At 35.7% G+C, this 20,086-nt stretch overlaps 2 protein-coding genes across 5 annotated transcripts in view; both read left to right on the top strand.

Moving 5' to 3' along the window:
- Window positions 1-20,086, top strand: part of LOC111158948 (Ral GTPase activating protein catalytic alpha subunit 1) — a 246,811-nt gene that overhangs the window by 9,585 nt on the left and 217,140 nt on the right. The window lies entirely within an intron of this gene.
- LOC111159047 (small ubiquitin-related modifier 2-like) lies at window positions 3,193-5,327 on the top strand. Its single transcript, XM_022521427.1, is given in 6 exon segments — window positions 3,193-3,259; window positions 4,020-4,060; window positions 4,980-5,057; window positions 5,059-5,111; window positions 5,144-5,201; window positions 5,265-5,327. Coding segments are annotated over 6 exon segments (360 nt in total).

Here is a 20,086-nt window from a genome sequence, read left to right as displayed (position 1 = left end):
TTGTTATTATGCTCTTTGTTATATACCCAGAACTTGTCTTGTAAGTTTAAGTTTATACCTTTTGACCACCTTCACCCATTTTCCCCACCTCTTGCTTCTGGCAACCCCCATTCTGTTAGGTTTCTATGAACTTTTCTTTTAAATTTCATGTATAAAGGAAGTCATAGAGTATTTGTCTTTCTCTGCCATTTCACTTAATATATGTAGCAAATGAAAAAAGGGATTTTCTTTTTCTTTTTTTGTGTGGCTGAGTAATATTCCATTGTCTATATAAGTGTAGGATGTACGTGCATGTGCATGTATACATACGTGCACACACATTACATTTTCTTTATCAATTCATCCATTGGAATAACTTCAGTCATTTCCACGTCTTGGCTATTATAAATAATGCTGTAGTGAATGAGGGTATACAGATATCTCTTTGAGGTAGTGATTTCATTTCCTTCACATACATACCCAAAAGTGGAATTGCTAGATCATATGGTAGTTCTGTTTTTAATTTTTTGAACTGTCCCAACTGTTTTCCACAATGGCTGTGCCAATTTAGATTCCCACCAACAATGTACAAGGGTTCCCTTTTCTTCACATCCTTGCCAATATTAATTCTTTTTGATAATAGACATTCTAACAGGTGTGAGATGGTATCTCACTGTGTTTTTTATTTGCATTTCCCTGATTAGTGATGGTGAGCACCATTTCGTGTACCTGTTGGCTGTCGCTATGTCTTTGGAAAAATGTGTTCAGATCTTCTGTCCATTTTTAAATTGGGTTGTTTGTTGTTTTGTAATTGAGTTGTATGAGTTCTTTATGTATTTTGGATATTAACCTCTTATCAGATACATGATTTGCAGATATTTTCTCCATTCTGAGGGTTGCTTTTTCATTCCATTGATGCTTTGCTGTGCAGAAGCCTTTTAGTTTGATGTAATTTGGTTATTTTTGCTTTTAGTATCGTTTCTCCACCTTTTGGCTAAGATCAGATGTATTGTTGCTTTTATTGCCTTTATTTTTGTTGTGAAATCCAAACAGTCATCAAGACCAGTGTCAAGGAACTTACCAATTATGTGCTTTTCTAGGAGTTTTGTGGTTTCAGGTCTTAGTTTAAGTCTTTAGTTTACTTTTTTTTTTTTTTAAGATTTTATTTATTTATTTGTCAGAGAGGAGGAGAGAGCACACAAGCAGGCAGAGTCGGAGAGAGAAGCAGGCTCCCTGCCGAGCAAGGAGCACAAAGTGGGACTCCATCCCAGGACCCTGGGATGACGACCTGAGCCGAAGGCAGCAGCTTAACCCACTGAGCCACCCAGGTGTCCAAGTCTTTAGTTTACTTTTAATTAATTTTTGTATATGTTGTAGCATAGGGGTCCAATTTCATTCTTTTCGTATGTGGCTGTCCAGTTTCCCCAACATCATTTATTGAAGATACTATCTTTTTCCTATTGTGTATTCTTGGCTCCTTTGTTGTAAATTAATTGACTGTTTATGTGTTGGTTTATTTCCCTTAGTTCTCCATCAATTTATTGTATCTGTTTTTTTTTTTTCTTTTTAAAGATTTTAATTATTTATATGACAGAGAGAGAGTGAGAGAGCACAAGCAGGGTGGACAGTAGGGAGAGAGAGAGAGGGAGAAGCGGACTCCTAGCTGAGCAGGGAAGCCAGATGCAAGGCTGGATCCCAGGACTCTGGGATCCTGACCTGAGCCGAAGGCAGATGCCTAACCATCTGAGCCACTCAGGTGCCCCTGTATCTGTTTTTGTGCAAATACCGTACTGTTTTGATTACTTTAGCTTTGTAATTGAGTTTGAAATCAGGGAGTGTGATGCCTCCAGCTTTGTTCTTTCTCCAGATTGCTTTGGTTGCTTGAGGTCCTTTTTGGTTTCATACAAATTTTAGGATTGTTTTTTATATTTTTGTGGAAAATGTCATTGGAATTTTAATAGGGATTGCATTGAATCTTTAGATTGCTTTGGGTAGTGTGGACATTTTAACTATTAACTCTTCCAATCTGTGAGTATGGAATCTATTTATTTGTGTCTTCTTCAGTTTCTTTCATCAGTGTCCTGTAGTTTTTAGTGTATGGATTTTTTACCTCCTTGCTTAAATTTATTCCTCAGTTTTTTTCTTTCTTATCTTTTCTTTTCTTTTTTTTTTTTTTTTTAAGATTTTATTTATTTATTTGACAGAGATCACCAGTAGGCAGAGAGGCAGGCAGAGAGACGGGGGTGGGGGAGCAGGCGCCCTGCTGAGCAGAGAGCCTGATGACCTGAGCCAAAAGCAGAGGCTTTAACCCACTGAGCCACCCAGGTGCCTCTTGTATATACTCTTTATATTCTTTAGTGAGTCTTACTGATTGGAAAAATTAATTTGACCTAATTGAAATACTTTGTGTATTTATAAAGAAGCGATTTACTGATCAGATATTTACATAAATGTTACTGATTAATTTGCTTACTAAAATGAGCTGTTTCAAATACTGTAAGCCACCTCTGCATTAACATTTCATTTTTTTTTAAGATTTTATTTATTTATTTGACAGAGATCACAAGTAGGCAGAGAGGCAGGCGGGGGGGGGGGGGGGGGGGGGGAAGCAGGCTCCCTGCTGAGCAGAGAGCCCCATGGGGGACTCAGTCCCAGGACCCTGGGATCATGACCTGAGCCGAAGGCAGAGGCTTAACCCACTGAGCCATCCAGGAGCCCAACATTTCATTTTTGTTAAGGATTTTATTGCATCTAAGGGACTGCATAAAATGTGCAGTATGTGCAATAGAACAATTAGTGGTAAAACAGGCAACTGAATAGCCACTACTTAAGGAAAGGAAACATTATCAGGTTCTAGGGATGAGCTGATTAAAGCTCAAAGGCATTAAATTTGGTTCTTAGATTTCCTGGCAGTTAAAGTGAAAAGAGCTATATTGGGTTCAGTGTTCAGTGTCTTAAAAAAAGAAAACATACTTTTGCTAAAAAAAAAATTTTTTTTTTTTGGTTTCCAAATTCAGTCACGGCTTTGTGTGTGTGTGTGTTCATATATTAGCTAACATCTTTTCTTCTAGAAGGACCCATGTGATAATAATGGACCTTTGGGAAAATAGGAAATAGGGATAAGTATGTTTGTTAAATCTGTTTCTGATTTCAAATATCTATACAGTCTAAGTGATTTTTTTTCCTTTTTTTTTTTTTTTTGCATTTCTGTCAATGGCATCATCATCGTTCAAGTTATTAAAACATGAAACTTTCGTCTTTGACAGTGTGGTAGAAAAAGGTAAATGGATGTAAGGGTTTCCCACAGATATCTCAAAGTCTAATAAGCATGCCAACAGAAATGTATCTTTGTCTGCCACATTATCTTTAACTTCTTGTTATCCCTCTCTGGTATTTTACATTTTAGCAATATTAAATCAGAAGTCACTTTCTGTGATGCTTGTACTTTTGCTAATGATGTTCACTATACCATGTAGTCCTCACATCATTTTTAGACCCGAAAGCTTAATCTGTACATAGCTTTGGTGAAGCTTTCCCTATCAGAGGGCATAGGAGCTTTTCCTAGACTTTGTTATTTACTTCTAGTAATTTGATTATTTTATTACAGTGTGTTTATTTGCTTGATTATATCATAATTACCTTCCTGAGGGCAGAGGTGCGTCGTCTTTGTGTTTCCTAGACTTTGCGTATTGCTTGGCATATGAGTGCTTAGTAAGTATCGTGTTGGTTAAGAATGAATATGTTAGGTATGAGGAGAAAAAAGTTGCCTTTTTTTGAGCAATTTCCTTTTATTTGACAATGGTAGGAAAAACATTGAAAGTCAGTTGAGACACCAGACCTGATCAGAAAGAGACCTTGGGTTGTCTTTAGCACCTGTGCAGAAAATTGGTTCAAAACCTAAAGTCTGTACTATGTAAGAAAGAAAAACAAAAAACAGGACATTAACTGAAAAATTTTTATGACATTATGGCAGAAATTATCAGATAATCTCCCCTCATTGTTGAAAGAATCTTCGACTCTTATGTACATCTAATTTTTAGAAAACTTATGGCTGATAGCCCAACAACATGTTACCTTTAAGGTGTGTTTCCCTACCCCCGTTTAACAGAATACACTGTAGATAGGGAAGGTGAGTAAATAGAGCACAGAACATCAAGTTTGTGCCCCTAACTTGTCATAGCAGCCACAGGAGACTAATACAGATTTCTTAGTGTCTTGGCCTTTTGCTCTTCCATATGAATTTGGGAATCAGCTTGTAAATCCCTAGATAATATTTGTTAGGATCTTTTTTTGGATGGACTTGAATCTGTAGATTTAATTTAGAGGAGGTTGACATTGGTAGGGTCTCCATTCTTCATATTCCAAGGAGCCTCCATTTATTTATTTAGCTCTTTTTATTTAAGAAAGACTTGCATATCTTCTTTATAGTCAAGGACAGTTACATTTAAAAAGGATATTAATTTTGTAAAAGGAGGACTTCTGTTTGCTATTGAAGGAGCTCATGTGACCACTTCATTAAATGGTGGTTTAGATAAAGATGAAGAAGAAAGAATGTTCATCTGCATAAAAAGTGATATATAAATGTTTTATAACAAAATAAATTCAAAATAGTTTTAAATCTTCAGGACAAAATGAGAAAGAAATAAGGAAATATATTTTATATACTGGGATAGGAAAGACCACTCTCAAAACTTACACCAGAGTTAAAAATCATCACAGAAATGCTTGATAAGTTTGTCTATATGAAACATTTTATATTTATAATAGTAAAACCCGTCATTAGCAGAGTTAAAAACACTGAATTATGAAACATATGGAATGAGTTTGAGAGAATTAATTACTTAACTTATGGGCTATTAAATATGAAATTTGGAAAAGGTGGTGACATACGTTGTCAAGACGTGTTAAAAATAGACCCTCTCTTGCTGTAGCCTCCTTCTGCCTCTCCTGGTGCTGCTTGTGAGCTGGTTCAGTGAGGACCTGGTATCTCCTTTGTGAAGTGGCAGTTGAGGAGACCGGTACTCTCTGATGTTGATGAAAAGCCCAAGGAAGGAGACAAGGCTGAGAACAGTGGTCATTATCAATTTGAAGGTGGTGTGGCAGGATGGTTCTGTGGTGCAGTTTAAGATTAAGTGTGGCATATATCACTTAATAACTTACTAAGAGGTATGTATCACTTAGTAAACTAATGGAAAGCCTATTGTGAAAGGAAGGATTTGTCAGTGAGGTAGAACAGATTCCGATTTGATGGGGAGCCATTCAGTGAAACAGACACATCTGCACAGCTGGAAATGGGGGATGAAGATACAATTGATGGGATCAAGCAGCAGACAGGAGTAGTCTACTAAAAAGAGAACTTGCTACTATACTCTAGAACTCTCTTCCTCCAGACCAAGACATTCTCAATGAGAAAACTGCAGTTTGATTCCACCACATCTTGACTACTACAGTATAGTTTTCTTGATTCTTTCATTTTCCCCTTCCCTATCACTTAATCATATATAAAGTAACTGTGTATGTGCATAAGCATATTGTATATTTTTTTAGCTAAGTGGCTGATGGTATGTTTCGATTGACATCAGACAGAGATGGAATGGGGAAATAGACTGGTTCTGGGAAATAGACTGGTTCTGTGAAAATACCTCCTTTCTCCATTAGTGGCGTGCTCATTCAGCTTTTTATATTCCGGTAAGTTATTTTGCTCTCAGCATTTAACAAAAAAAGAACAACATAAACATTCTTGCATACCTTGTTCAAGTGGAGAATTTTAATGTTTTTTTTTTTTATCATTTATCATATTAAGGAAAATTTTGTAACTTTTTTGTATGAAACTGTTACATGTAGGGCAATCTGTCTTTAAGTAGGGGTAAATAAAAGAAATGTTTTCAAGTCAAGCATCTTGTTGTTTAAAATATTTTATTTATTTATTTTTTAAGATTTTATTTATTTATTTGCCACAGAGAGAGAGAGAACTTGTGCACCAGCAGGGGGAGGGTAGGCAGAGGAAGAAACAGGCTCCCAGCTGAGCAGGGAGCCCAGTGTGGGGCTCATCCTAGGACCCTGGGATCATGACCTGAGCCAAAGGCAGGTGCTTACCTACTAGTGAAAGAGCATGATTGGGGGGGAGAGGGAGAAGCAGACTCTCTGAGAGCAGAGAGCCTAACATGGAGCTCTGTCCCAGGACCCTGGGATCTTGACCTGAGCCAAAGGCAGTTGCTTAACAGACTGAGCCACCTGGGTACCCCTCTGTTCACTATCTCTGAGAAGTTTTTAAGGAGTGAACATTTTAAGAGAAGCAGTTGTCATATATTGGTAATAATACCTAATATTTTTGTCTATGTAAAATGCTTAGTGCACGGCCTGCCACAACAGCCCAGTGTGGGAGATAGTAATTAATCCCAAGGAAAGTTGAGTATTAAAAAGATAGTAAATAGGGGGATATAGAGGAGAAAGTCAGAATATCTGGGTTCTGATATCAGCTATATTATTCACTTAATACTTCTGTAGATACATCATCTATTTATAAAATTAAATAACACTTAAGATATTATTGGAAGATTACATGAAAAAATGAATTTGAAGCATAGAATTTATGGAAGAACTTAAAACATTATTTGAATTTTGATTGGAACCTTAAAAGTGATAAAATTGGATCAAAGAAATTATGACCTGTGCAAAGTCAGTAAGAATTTATTTATTTATTTTTTTTAGGGTTTTAAAATTTATTTATTTGACAAAGAGAGCGAGAGAGAGCACGTGCGTGCATGCATGTGAGAGAGAGCATGTGCACAAGCAGAGGGAGTGGCAGGCAGACGAAGAGGGTGAAGCAGACTCCCAGTGGAGCAGGGAGCCCTATTTTAGGGCTCAATCCCAGGACCCCAGGATCATGACCTGAGCTAAAGGCCTACGCTTAACTGACTGAGCCACCCAGATGCCCCAGTAAGAATTTATTCTTAAGAAATATGGTATGAACCCCCGGATGATCTCTTTTTTTAAGTTTTAATTTTAATTCCAGTTAACATACAGTGTTATGTTAGTTTCAAGTGTACAGTATAGTGATTCACTAATTCCGTACACGTTGCTCTTCATGAGAAGTGCATTCCTTGATCCCCATCACCTGTTTAACCCATCCCCCCACCCACCTCTCCTCTGATAACCATCAATTTGTTTTCTGTAGTTGTGAATCTCTTTCTCGGTTGGTTTGTCTCTAGTTCTATCCATGTTGTTGCTAATGGCCAGATGATCTTGATGATGGTTTAGATTCTGTACTTTATTCTTAGTCTTTAACCTACTAAAAAGGGATAGATTAGAAAATTATTTAAAAGTTACATTTTGCGGGTGCCTGGGTGGCTCAGTGGGTTAAGCCGCTGCCTTCGGCTCAGGTCATGATCTCAGGGTCCTGGGATCGAGTTCCGCATCGGGCTCTCTGCTCAGCAGGGAGCCTGCTTCCCTCTCCCTCTCTCTCTCTGCCTGCCTCTCTACCTACTTGTGATCTCTCTCTGTCAAATAAATAAATAAAATCTTTAAAAAAAAAAAAAAGGTTACATTTTGGGAAAACAAGAACGAAAGGAAATAAAATTCATTCTTGGTATTTTATGTCAAATAAACACAAGGAAATCCTTAAATTACGTTACCTAACAACATTATTCTTTCCCTTTTCACTCAAAACTGATGTAAAATAGCTAGGAATAGGTACATTTGTGTTACCAAAACTTTGTTGTCATTGTCTGAATCCTTTTAGAACACTAGGTTCGAGATTCCCAATCACCTTTCCTTTTCCATCAATTGTCTTTAGAACCTTCTAGAGGCAAGTTGCTTTTTACAATAAACTGCTGCTTATAAAAATGCCGTTTATTGTAAAATGTCTTCAAGGAAAATATGCATCTGTTTGATGAGTCTATCTCTTTAAAGCTCTTAAAAATGTTGGGTCTGAGCAACCATTTGAATAAATATATAGTGCTTTGCTAGATTTTAGGCAACTACAAAGGAGTAAAGGAGTTGATGGTACACTGAAAAAATATGAAATAGTCTAAAAGAGAAAGATTGTAGGAATTTGTACTAGTATTTGCTTTTCCTTATTCATTGCAGTACATTTTCCAAATGTGTGTATGTTTATTTTCAGTATCCAAAAGAATGCCTTTGAGTGTAGGAGGATGAATTGAGAAATTATCTTCTATTTTAGAGGTCTGGATCCACAATAGTAGTAGCAACGTATTTCGATTATTTCGATTATTCTTCCGTTGTCTGACCACTCAAAAAAAAGACATTATTTTATAATAATAGTGGTATATTAATAGCTAGCTAGTGTTTGACCCGGTAAAAGTGAAGGTAATGCATTTGTTTTTTTGTTTTGTTTTTAATTTTTTAAAAGATTTTACTTATTTATTTGACACAGAGAGAGATCACAAGTAGGCAGAGAGGCAGGCAGAGAGAGAGGGGGAAGCAGGCTCCCCGCCAAGCAGAGAGCCCAATGCGGGGCTTGATCCCAGGACCCTGAGACCATGACCTGAGCCGAAGGCAGCGGCTTAACCCTCTGAGCCACTCAGGCGCCCCCAAGGTAATGCATTTGTTTGCAGTAAAAATGAGTAGTTGGTGATGTAATAGTTTGTAGTTTCTCGACTTAGAAAAAAAGTTCTTTTTTCCCTAGTCTGGTTTCTCTTCTTTTTCAGATTAATTCCTTTCCAGACTAGCCTAGAGGTTCTAGCTCTCAGATTCAGTTAGCCAGTTAAGGTTGGGCAGAGCTCACAAATTGGGACGTCAGGGGTTGAATATTAGACTATTTAAAAGGAATAGATTGGTAAAATAGAAACAGAAATCTTCATCCTTTAGCATCCTTTAGCATTTCCTCTTACTCTCTGCCCCTGACCATTAATCCACTTTCCATCTCAGTGACTTTGGCTATTCTAGATGTTTCATATAAATGGAATCATAAAATATATGGTCTTTGTGTTTGCTTTTTTTGCTTAACATAATGTTTTCAAGGTTTTAGCATTTAATAGTACTTCATTCCTTTTTACGGCTGAATAATATTCAGTTGTATAGATACCACTTATTACCTTCATACCAGTCTGCTCTTTGAGCTTTAAAAGGTGACAGGCAGATGGCCACTCCCAGGCATCTCACAAAGTAGGCAAGTTGCCTTAGGGAATAAGTTGACCCACTCAAAAATTTGTCTCATATTAGCAATGAGAATTTGGGCATCACCTTGAATCATAATTTTCCTTACTCATAAGTTTAAGGCATTTATGGTGTTTTTGATTTACATTTCCATGATGGCTATTGAGCATCTTTTCATGTGTTTATTGGCCATTTGTGTATATTGTTTGGAGAAATGTGTGTTCAAATCCTTACCCCTCCTTTTTTAAAAGATATTATTTATTAGAATGAGTGAAAGAGCACATGTGTACCTGTGGGGGGAGGGGTAGAGGACAAGGGGGAAGTAGACTCCTCTGCTGAGCAGGAAGTTGACACAGGGCTCTACACAGGGATCCATCTCAGGACCCTAGATCATGACCTGAGCTAAAGGCAGATGCTTAATCCACTGAGTCACCCACGTGTCCCAAAATCCTTTACCTTTTTAATTTAGTTAAATTTCATTTTATAGTTGAGTTCTGAGAATTGTATGTTCTGGATACTAGGCGCCTGTGAAATGTTTTTTTTTTGTTTTTGTTTTTTGTTTTTTTTTTAAAGATTTTATTTATTTGACAGACAGAGATCACATGTAGGCAGAGAGGCAGGCAGAGAGAGAGGAAGGGAAGCAGGCTCCCTGCTGAGCAGAGAGCCCGATGTGGGGCTCGATCCCGGAACCCTGGGACCATGACCTGAGCCGAAAGCAGAGACTTTAACCCACTGAGCCACCCAGGTGCCCCTGTGAAATGTTTTATTTGCAAATATTTTCTCCTGTCTGTAGATTGTCTTCTTATTTTCTTTTTTTCTTTATAGTATTCTTTGAAGCAAGAAAGTTGTGAGTTTTGATGAAGTCCAATTTATTTTTTCCTTTGTTGTTTGTGCTTTCGGTCTCTTAAGTACAAAACAATTAACTAGTTCAAGATCATGTTTTCTTCTAAAAGTTAGATAATTTTAATTCTACATTTAGACTTTTGGTCCATTCTGTATAAATTTTTGTATATGGTATGATGAGATAGTGATTCCATCTCATTCTTTTGCACATGGATATTCAGTTGTCCTAGCCCCATTTGTTGAAAAGCGTATTTTTTCCCAAAGTGAGTTGTCTTAATACTCATGTTGAAAATCACTTGACCATAATGTGAGAGTTTATTTCTGGACACTCAGTTCGGTTCCATTCGTCTCTGTCTATTATCCCAATATCACACTGTCTTGATTACTGTAACTTTACAGTAAGTTTTTAGAAATTCGAAAGCAACCGTTCTACATCTTTGCTCTTTTTATTCTTTCTTTTTTTTTTAATTGAGGTATAATGGACACATAACATTATATTAGTTTCAGGTGTATAGCAGTATGATTCAGTATTTGTATTTGTGATGAAATGATCATCACAAGTCCAGTTAACACCCGTCACCGTATGTGTGATTACAAATATTTTTTTTCTTCTGGTGAGAACTTTTAACATCTGCTTTTTCAGCAACTTTAAAATATACAATATGATATTATTAGCTGTAGTCACCATGCTATACATTACATCCCCGTGATTTATTTATTTTACAACTGGAAGTTTGTTGTTCTTTTTCAAGATTGTTTTGATTAGTCTGGGTTCCTGGTATTTTACTATGAATTTTAGGATCTGTTTGTTAATTTCTGCAAAAAGCCACTTAGGATTTTGACAGAGATTTCATTGACTCTTTAGATATATTTGAGAGAGTATTTTTATCTTAACAATATTACTGCTTCTTGTCTGTGACAAAGAATATCTTTCAGTTTAATTCTTTTGTCTCTCAGTGATATTTCATAGTTTTTAGTATATAAATTTTTATTTCTTTCATTCCCAAATATCTTATTCTTTTCATGCTGTTGTAAATGGAATTGTTTTCTTATTTTCACTTGTGGATTATTCTTTGCTAGTAGATAGAAACACAGTTGATTTTGTATATTCATTTTTTATTCTGAAACCTGGATGAACTTTTTTTTTTTTTTTTTTTGGCCCCTACAGATTTTTGTCTGTGTGGATTCCTTAGGATTTTTTATATACAAAATCATGTCATTTGTGAATAGAGATGTAATGTTTTTTCTTCTTCTTCTTTTTTTTTTTTTTTACAATTTATATGACTTTTATTTATTTTTCATACCTAATTTCTTCAGCTACTCCTTCCAGAACAGTATTGAGTAACAACAGCAAAAGGGAACATCTTTGTTTTTCTTTTAGAGGTAAAGCTTCCAGTCTTGTACCAGTCAGTATGAAGTTAGCTTTGGATTTTTCATAGATGCTCTTTATCAGATTGAGGAAATTACTTTCTATTCCTAACTTTTTGAGTGTTTTTATCATGAAAGGATGTTGGATTTTGTCAAGCACTTTTTCTGTGTCTATTGAGACAATTACTTGGGTTTTCACCTGTATATTAATATGGTGTATTGCCATGATTGATTTTTCTATGTTGAACTGATCTTGCATTCTGGGATAAATCCCACTTGGTCATGGTGTATAGTACTTTTTATATATTGCCATATTCAGTTATACAGTATTTTGTTGAGGATTTCTGTATCTATATCAATAAGGGATATTTGTGTATTCTTGCAATGTTTTGGTTTTGGAATGAGGGTGTTATTGGCCTCATAGAGTGCGTTTTAAAGTTTTCTCTCTTTTTTCAAAGTGTTAATATGAAGCCATTTGGTTCTGGGCTTTTCTTTCAGGTCAGTTTTCCTTATTACTAAATCAGTCTTTTCTTATAGATCTACTCAGATTTTCTCCTTTTGAGTCAGTTTTGGTATTTTATGTCCTTCTAGGAATTTGTCCATCTCATATAGGTATGTAATTTGCTAGCATACGGTTGTTCATAGTATTCCTTTATGATTTTTTAAATTTCTGTAAGGTTGTTAGTAATGTCCTTTTTTCCAATCCAGATTAGTAATTTTAATCTTATCTCTTCTTGGACAGTATGACTAAAGTTTTTTCAGTTGTGTTTTCATTGATGTTTTGTATTTTTTTTTTTCTTCTCTATTTCAAATACCTCACTCTTTATTGTTTCTTTCTTTTCTGCATTCTTTAGTATTAGTGTGTTTTTATTTTTTGTTTTCTAGTTTCTTAAGGTAGAACATTACTTTACTTTCATTTAGGCATTTAAAACTGTAAATTTTCCTCCTAGCGCTTCTTTAGCTGAGTGCCATAAATGTTGTGTTTTCATTTACATGTCAAGGTATTTTTCCCCCCATAGATTTGAGTTAATCTAGAATCCTTTCATTTCAGCCTAATGGACTGACTCCCTTTAGTGTTTTTTACAGGGCAGGTCTGCTAGCAATGAATCCTCATGTTTTTGTGTATCTAGGGATGTCTTAATTTCTCCTTAATTTTAAGTTTTGCTGGATACAGATACTTTGATTGCCAGCCTTTTTCTTTGTGCTCTTTGACAGTGTCATCTCAGTGCATTCTGACCACCATGATTTCTAATGAGAAATAAGATCTTTTTCTTGTTGAGGCTCCTTGTTAAGTGAAGCATTGGCTCTCTCTTGGTGCTTTGCAAGATTCTTTGTCTTTTTTTTTTTTTTAAGATTTTATTTATTTATTTGACAGAGATCACAAGTAGGCAGAGAGGCAGGCAGAGAGAGAGGAGGAAGCAGGCTCCCCACTGAGCAGAGAGCCTGATGTGGGGCTCGATCCCAGGACCCTGGGACCATGACCTGAGCCAAAGGCAGAGGCTTTACCCCACCGAGCCACCCAGGCGCCCCTCTTTGTCTTTGTCTTTTGACCGTTTTGTTATGAAGTATCTAAATGTGGATCTCTTTGAGTTTATTCCACTTGGAATTTATTGAGTTTCTTGAATGTGCATGTAAATGTTTTTAATCAAGTTCAGGAAGTTTTCAGCTGTTACTTCTTGAAATAATTTTTTTTTTCCTCTTCTCTTGGTCTTCTGTCATACATGTATTGATAGGTTTGATGGTGAACCACAAGACTCTGAGGCTCTTTCCGGTTTTTTTCCATTATTTTTTATTTCATTCCTCAGATTAGATGATCAACTAACCTATCTTTGACTTTGCTGACGTTTTGACAGTCCACATGTTTTTCATTTTGTTTCTTTTTTTCCTTTATTCATTTGTTTCTAAAATTCTATGTATGAATGAAATCATACTGTATTTGTCTTTTTCTGACTGATTTATTTGACTTAACATTATACTCTGTAGATCCATCCATGTTTTTGGAAATGGCAAGATTTCATTCTTTTTTATGGCTGTATTATGCATACACACTACATCTTCTTTATTCACTCATCTGTTGATGGACACTTAGGCTTCTTCCATAGTTTGGCTATTGTAAATAATGCTGCCATAAACATAGGGGTGCATGTTTCCCTTTGAATTAGTGTTTTTGCATTTTTTGAGTAAATACCCAGTAATGTGATTCCTGGATTATAGGGTAGTTCCATTTAAAAAAAATTTTTTTTAAGATTTTATTTATTTATTTGATAGAGACACAGCGAGAGAGGGAACACGAGCAGGGAGAGTGGGAAGAGGGAGAAGCAGGCTTCCGACTGAGCCTGATGTGGGGCTTGATTCCAGGCCCCTGGGATCATGACCTGAGCTGAAGGCAGATGCTTATCAACTGAGCTTATCAACCCAGGTGCTCCCCATTTTTAAATTTTTAAGGAACCTCCCTATGGTCTTCCACAGTTGCTGCATCAGTTTGCATTCCCACCAGTAGTGCACAAGGGTTCCTTTTTCTCCACATCTTTGCCAACACTTGTTGTTTCTTAAGTTTTTTATTTTAGTCATTCAAGTAGGTGTGAAATGATATCCATGATGGTTTTGATTTGCATTTTTCCGATGATGAGTGATGTTGAGTATCTTTTCCTGTGTCTGAGGGCTGTCTATATGTCTTTTGATAAATATCTGTTCATGTCTTCTGTTTGTTTCTCAGTTGGGTTATTTGTGGGTTTTTTGGTGTTGAGTTGTATAAGTTCTTTATATATTTTGTACACTAACCATTTACTGAAAAAGTCATTTGCAAATATCTTCTCCCATTCAGTAGGTTGTCTTTTGGTTTTGTGGGTTGTTTCCTTTAATGTGCAGAAGATTTTTATTTTGATGTAGTCCCAGTAGTTTATTTTTGCATTCATTTCCTTTGCTTCAGGAGACACATCCAGAAAGATGTTGCTATGACCAATGTCAGAGAAATTACTACCTGTGCTCTCTTCAAGGATTTTTCCATAAAAATGGTCCATAATCCATTTTGAGTTTACTTTTGTGTATGGTGTAAGAGGTCCAGTTTCATTCTTTCGCATGTAGCTGTTCAGTTTTCCCAACACCATTTGTTGAAGAGACTTTTTCCTATTGCATATTCTTTTCTTTTTGTTGATGATTAATTGACCATGTAATTGTGGGTTTATTTTTGGGCTTTCTATTCTGTTCCATTGATCTCTATGTCTTTTTTTTTTTTTTTTTTTTGCTAGTACCTTATTGTTTTAATCACAACAGCTTTGTAATGTTAACTCAAAGTCTGGAATTGTGATACCACCAGTTTCGTTTTTCTTTTTCAAGACTGCTTTGGCCATTCAAGGGGTGTGTGTGTGTGTGTGTGTTTCCATACAAATTTTTTTTTTTTTTAAGATTTTATTTTTTTATTTGACAGAGATCACAAGTAAGCAGAGAGGCAGGCAGAGAGAGAGGAAGAAGCAGGCTCCCTGTGGAGCAGAGAGCCCCAATGCAGGGCTCAATCCCAGGACCCTGGGATCATGACCTGAGCTGAAGGCAGAGGCTTTAACCCACTGAGCCACCCAGGCGCCCTCCATACAAATTTTAGGATTGTTCTCATTCTGTGAAAAATCATGTTGGTATTCTGATAGGAAATGCATTAAATCTATAGATTGCTTTAAGTAGTATAGACATTTTAACAATATTTGTTCTTCTAATCCATGAGCATGGAATGGAATGTCTTTCCATTTCTTTTGGGCATCTTTAATTTCCTCGGTGTTTCATAGCTTTCAGAGTACTTTCATCTCTTTGGTTAAATTTATTCTTGATGCAATGTAAATGGGATTGTTTTCTTAATTTTTCTTTCTGTTGCTACATTATTAGTTTATAGTTGGATAAACTAATAGAAGATAGGAGGCTGCTAATAAAATTCAGGCAAGAGACCCTGAGGTATAAAACTAAATGGTGGGGGGGTAGGGGATAGAGAGAAAGAAATATATTGCAGAAGTAAACTTAGCAAGAAAAATGAATGATTTGTTGAGGGGTGGGTGGTGGGGTGGGTGGAGAGAGTTAAAAAGATGGGGGAATGAATTGGAAATGTCAGCCTTAAGAGATAGGTGATACTACCAACCTAGGAAGGGAATACAGACGCTAGAGAAGATGAGGGGAGATGGATTTACTTGGGGGGCAAGATGAATGTGAGATACTTGTGAAATTGTAATTGGGTAGGTAGTCCTCAGGAGAGGGCATGAAACAGAACCCATGGATTTGAGAGGTATTTGTATATAGATAGAGTTCATTTTGCAATATTTAATGAAGGTGGAAGAGCACATATTTTTGATAGACCCCAACATTTAAAGGGAGGATACAGTGGAAGAAAAGTTGATAATGGAGATAGAAAAATGTAGAGATAAAAAGAAAAGGGAGTGTTCACCCTCTTTTCTGATCACATCGAAGTTTCAGTTGGTCACTGTTACTAATATTCTCCCAATATTTTTACTTATACTTTCCCTTTAGCACACAATGTCCTGTTTAGTCCTAAACTTTAATATCACAGCCATTTACCTGTCTTGGTAAGTGGCATAGAGTAAGATGTAGAATTATTACCTGACGCTTAGACCAACTTGGTTTCATCCTGGTTTCCTTGAATCTTTTTAGTTTAGTTTTTTTTTTTTTTAATATTTTATTTATTTATTTGACAGAGCGAGATCACAAGTAGGCAGACAGGCAGGCAGAGAGAGAGAGAAGAGGAAGCAGGCTCCCCACTGAGCAGAGAACCTGATGCGGGGCTCGATCCCAGGACCCTGAGATTATGACCTGAGCGGAAGGCAGAGGCTTTAACCCACTGAGCCACCCAGGCGCCCCTTTAGTTTATTTTTTATTTTTTAATAAACTAAGTGAAGAGATAGAATGAAGTTAATAGGGACCTATCATTTGAAGTTTCTGGGGGAATTAAGAAAACTGAAAGGAAAGTGTTTGGTTCACTCTTTAGAAAACAGTGGATGTCCAATAAATACTATCTTCTTTCCTCCACGTCTTCACAGCCATATCAGAATTCACAGCCATATCAGAATTCTTTTCTTTCATTGCTCTCTGTTATGAGGAAAGCAGCTTGTACCAATTCACACTAACCACGAAGGGTGTTTAACTTCTTACACTATGTGTTGGAATGGTTTCCTTTCACAAATGAATTTAATGAGTAAAATTTTAATTATTGTGGTGAAGTGAAGGAGGGTATAATTAGCCAAGGTAAAGAGAGATACTTTGGGGCAGTATGCATACAAGTGGACTAAATCCTCTGAACTCGTGGTATCTTTCACGGTTTACTTGTTCTGAATCTTCAAATAATCCACCTCAGGCTCTGTGTAGCTTTCAAGTAATTCTTTAAAAACATCCATTTCAGAATGAGTTTGATTTAAAATGGTAAGGAGGTTATTTTATGCTGTGGCCTACTGCCTGAAGTGTGGCTATTCTAATGTTGTTGAGTGAGAGCTGATTTGGAGCCATTTGGTAGTTTAGGATGACCTGGGCAAGTTACCTAACTTCTCTCAGGTTTAGTTTCTTTATAAAAAGGAGATAATATATTTGTTTCAAAAACATAATTTGGAGAACAAGTAAGGCTATGTATATGTAACTGTAAAAGTGTTATCTACGCAAATGTAAAATATTAAGTAAGCATAAGTGATTGTAATTGCTTTTGGCTTATACTCACGCTTAGCTAATAGTATAATGTTTGATAAAACAGAATTGATTTTGCTCTTAAATGAAGCATTGTATCTTTGTCTAAATTAGATTCTCTTCACTATGTCTCATTTTCTCTATGCTCATTGTGGAATCCTTGAAGGCAGGAGAATAATTTTTATTGTATTTTACTTTATAGAGTTGAATGAGATTTAGACATAATTACTTTGAGATCATGGTCGCTTACTAATGCTTCCTTTAGTGTTTTCTCTTTTCCTTTTTAGTTCCAGAAGTTATTATCTTGCTATCAGTTGTAACCATAATCACATGTCCGAAGCTTTTCTGCAGTTATTTTGAAACATCAGTTGATAAGGAGATAAGCTACATATCTTAAAACTACTTTGCTTTCTTTGAAATTTTAGTAGGTTTTTAGTGTGGTTTCTAGCAGGACATGTGTTATTTGTATCTACTTTTTACAGCAAAGGAATATTAATAACATAAATCAAACATCTTAAACGTTTGAACAGGAGAAAGGTCCCTAGATTTATTTTGATGAGTTAAATCACTCAGGACAGTTATCAGTAGGGAAGTTAACTTGCCTGTCTGCTACATTGTTAAATAAAAAAATGAGCTTGCCATATTTATTTACTTTAATATTGGGTCTTTATATAAAAATAAAAATCAGTTTTAATGATTATTTTCTAGAAGTCAGTATTTCTAGTTGAAATTACTTCTTATGATTAGTTTTGGGTGACTAGACTGTATTTGTGATAACATTGAAAAATAGTCATTTGGGGGTTTTGTTCATGTTGCCTTAAATTCCTTCATAAATGTATTCTGAGTGTTTTCAGAGATTCTTAAATTTTTTTCTTCTGAATAATACATTCACATGTGCAGCAGGCTTCCGTGGACACAGATGGTCATAGGTTTAGGTATTAAGAAAATATTCTGTGATCATGGCATTTCCTAGAATATTACTCCATTTTTGGAGTTCCAATTCCCTCCTTCCCTTCACTTCAGAAAACATAATGGAGGGGCGCCTGGGTGGCTCAGTGGGTTAAGCCTCTGCCTTCGGCTCAGGTTATGATCTCAGGGTTCTGGGATCGAGCCCCGCATCAGGCTCTCTGCTCGGCAGGAAGCCTGCTTCCCCCTCTCTCTCTCTGCCTGCCTCTTTGCCTACTTGTGATCTCTCTCTGTCAAATAAATAAATAAAATCTTAAAAAAAAAAAAAAAGAAAACATAATGGAATGAAAATGAATGGAAATTGTCTTGAATCTGTATGGTTAATTTTTTAGATAGGTTTATTGAGGCACGACTGATATATAGTAAACTGCATATATTTTAAGTGTACCATTTTTATTTCTTACGGGCAGTATCTAGTTGGGTTTTGCTTTTTTATCCAGTCTGGCAGTCTTTGACATTTTGGGGGAATCATTTTTATTTAGTGTGATTATTGATATACCTAGATTAGAATCTGTTATCTGTTCTTTGTTATTTATCCCTATTGATCATTGTTTCTTCTTTTCTGTCTTCATTTGGTTTCATCAAGTACTTTTTGTGATTTTATATTACCTCCTTTTTTAGTCATTGCCGGTACCTTTTCTGTTTTGTGTTAGTAGTTTTATTGTTTATAATATATATCTTTAACATATTAAAGTCTGCCTTCAAGTATGAGTATACAACTTCTCATGTAAGAATGTTGTAATAGTTGACTTTCGTTTTTCCCTTTCCAACCTATATATGTATAGAGAGAGAGAGAGAGAGAGAGAGAGATTTATTTTCGGGGATTTTGCTTTTTACCTGTGTTACAAACTCCACAGTGCATTGTTATTATTTTTGTTTAAATAGTTATCTTTGGAAAAGTTTGGAATAATAAAAAAAAAATCTTAGGCATTTACTCTGTTAGTATTTTCAGATCCATATTTCTCTCTGATAATATTTCCTTCTGCTTGAAAGACTGTATCATTTCTCCTAGTATTTAGGTCTGTTACTGATGAATTCTTTCAGCTTTTGTATGTCTGAAAATGTCCTTATTTTGCTTTTGTTTTTGAAAGATTTTTACTGGGCGTGGAATTCAGCTGGACAGTATTATTTTTCAGTGCTTTAAAGATACATATTGTTTTTATTTTCATTGTTTCTGATGAAAAATCTGATGTCATCTTTATGTTAGTTACTGTACAACTTTATTTTTTCTTTTTTTGAGCTGCTTTTAAGATTTTCTTTTTTCTCACCATCTTGAGCAATTTAATCATTATGTGCCTTGGTGAATTTTCCTTGATATTTCTTGTTTTTGGAGTTTTTTGAGCTTCAGGCATATGTGGGTTTATGATTTGCATCAAGCTTGATTTTCAGCCATTAATTCTCCAAATATTTTTCTGCCTCTCCTCCTTGGAGTTTTCAATTGCTTGTATTATTAGGCCACTTGAAGCTGTTTATTAATGTGCTTTTCAATTTTTTGGATTATCATTTTTCTTTTTCTTTTTTTAAAATTTAATTTTATTTTTTCAGTGTTCCAAGATTCATTGTTTATGCACCACACCCAGTGCTGTATGGAATACGTGGGATTATCATTTTTTTGCTCTTTCTTTTGGGTAGTTTATTGCTATGGCTTAATTCCAACTAGTTCAGTTTACACCGTATACATTGTAGTTTTTACCAATATAAGTTTGATTTGGATGTTTGTTTATGTTTTCCATTCTCAACTTCTTGGATATATGGAATACAGTTGGAGCAACTATTTTAATGCCCTTTTCTGCGCATTCTCACACCTGTGTTATAATGTAGTTTAAATCTGATTTAATGATTACTGTCTTCATTATGAATTAGGTTTTCTTGCTTTGCATGTCTGGTAATCATCAATTATATATAAGACATTGTGAATTTTGGGTCCTGGATATTTTGTATATCTATGAATTTTCTTGAGGTCTTTTCCTGTTCTGGGATTCACTTATTGGAAGCAGTTTGATCTTATGTATCTTGTTTTTCTGATATATGCGGTGGTTTTAAGTAGTGTTCAGTGTAGGGTGTTGCTCTGTGAAATATGAGTTTTTCTCATCTTCTTTGTGGGAATAAGCATTCTTTTTGGCCTGTTTGAGTACCTGGGACTTTT

This window comes from Enhydra lutris, unplaced genomic scaffold (assembly GCF_002288905.1).
Source record: "Enhydra lutris kenyoni isolate GAN:26980312 unplaced genomic scaffold, ASM228890v2 scaffoldscaffold4, whole genome shotgun sequence".
NCBI classification, from domain to species: Eukaryota; Metazoa; Chordata; class Mammalia; order Carnivora; family Mustelidae; genus Enhydra; species Enhydra lutris.
Note: the sequence above shows the minus strand (reverse complement) of the source record. Positions and strands in the feature narration are given on the sequence as shown.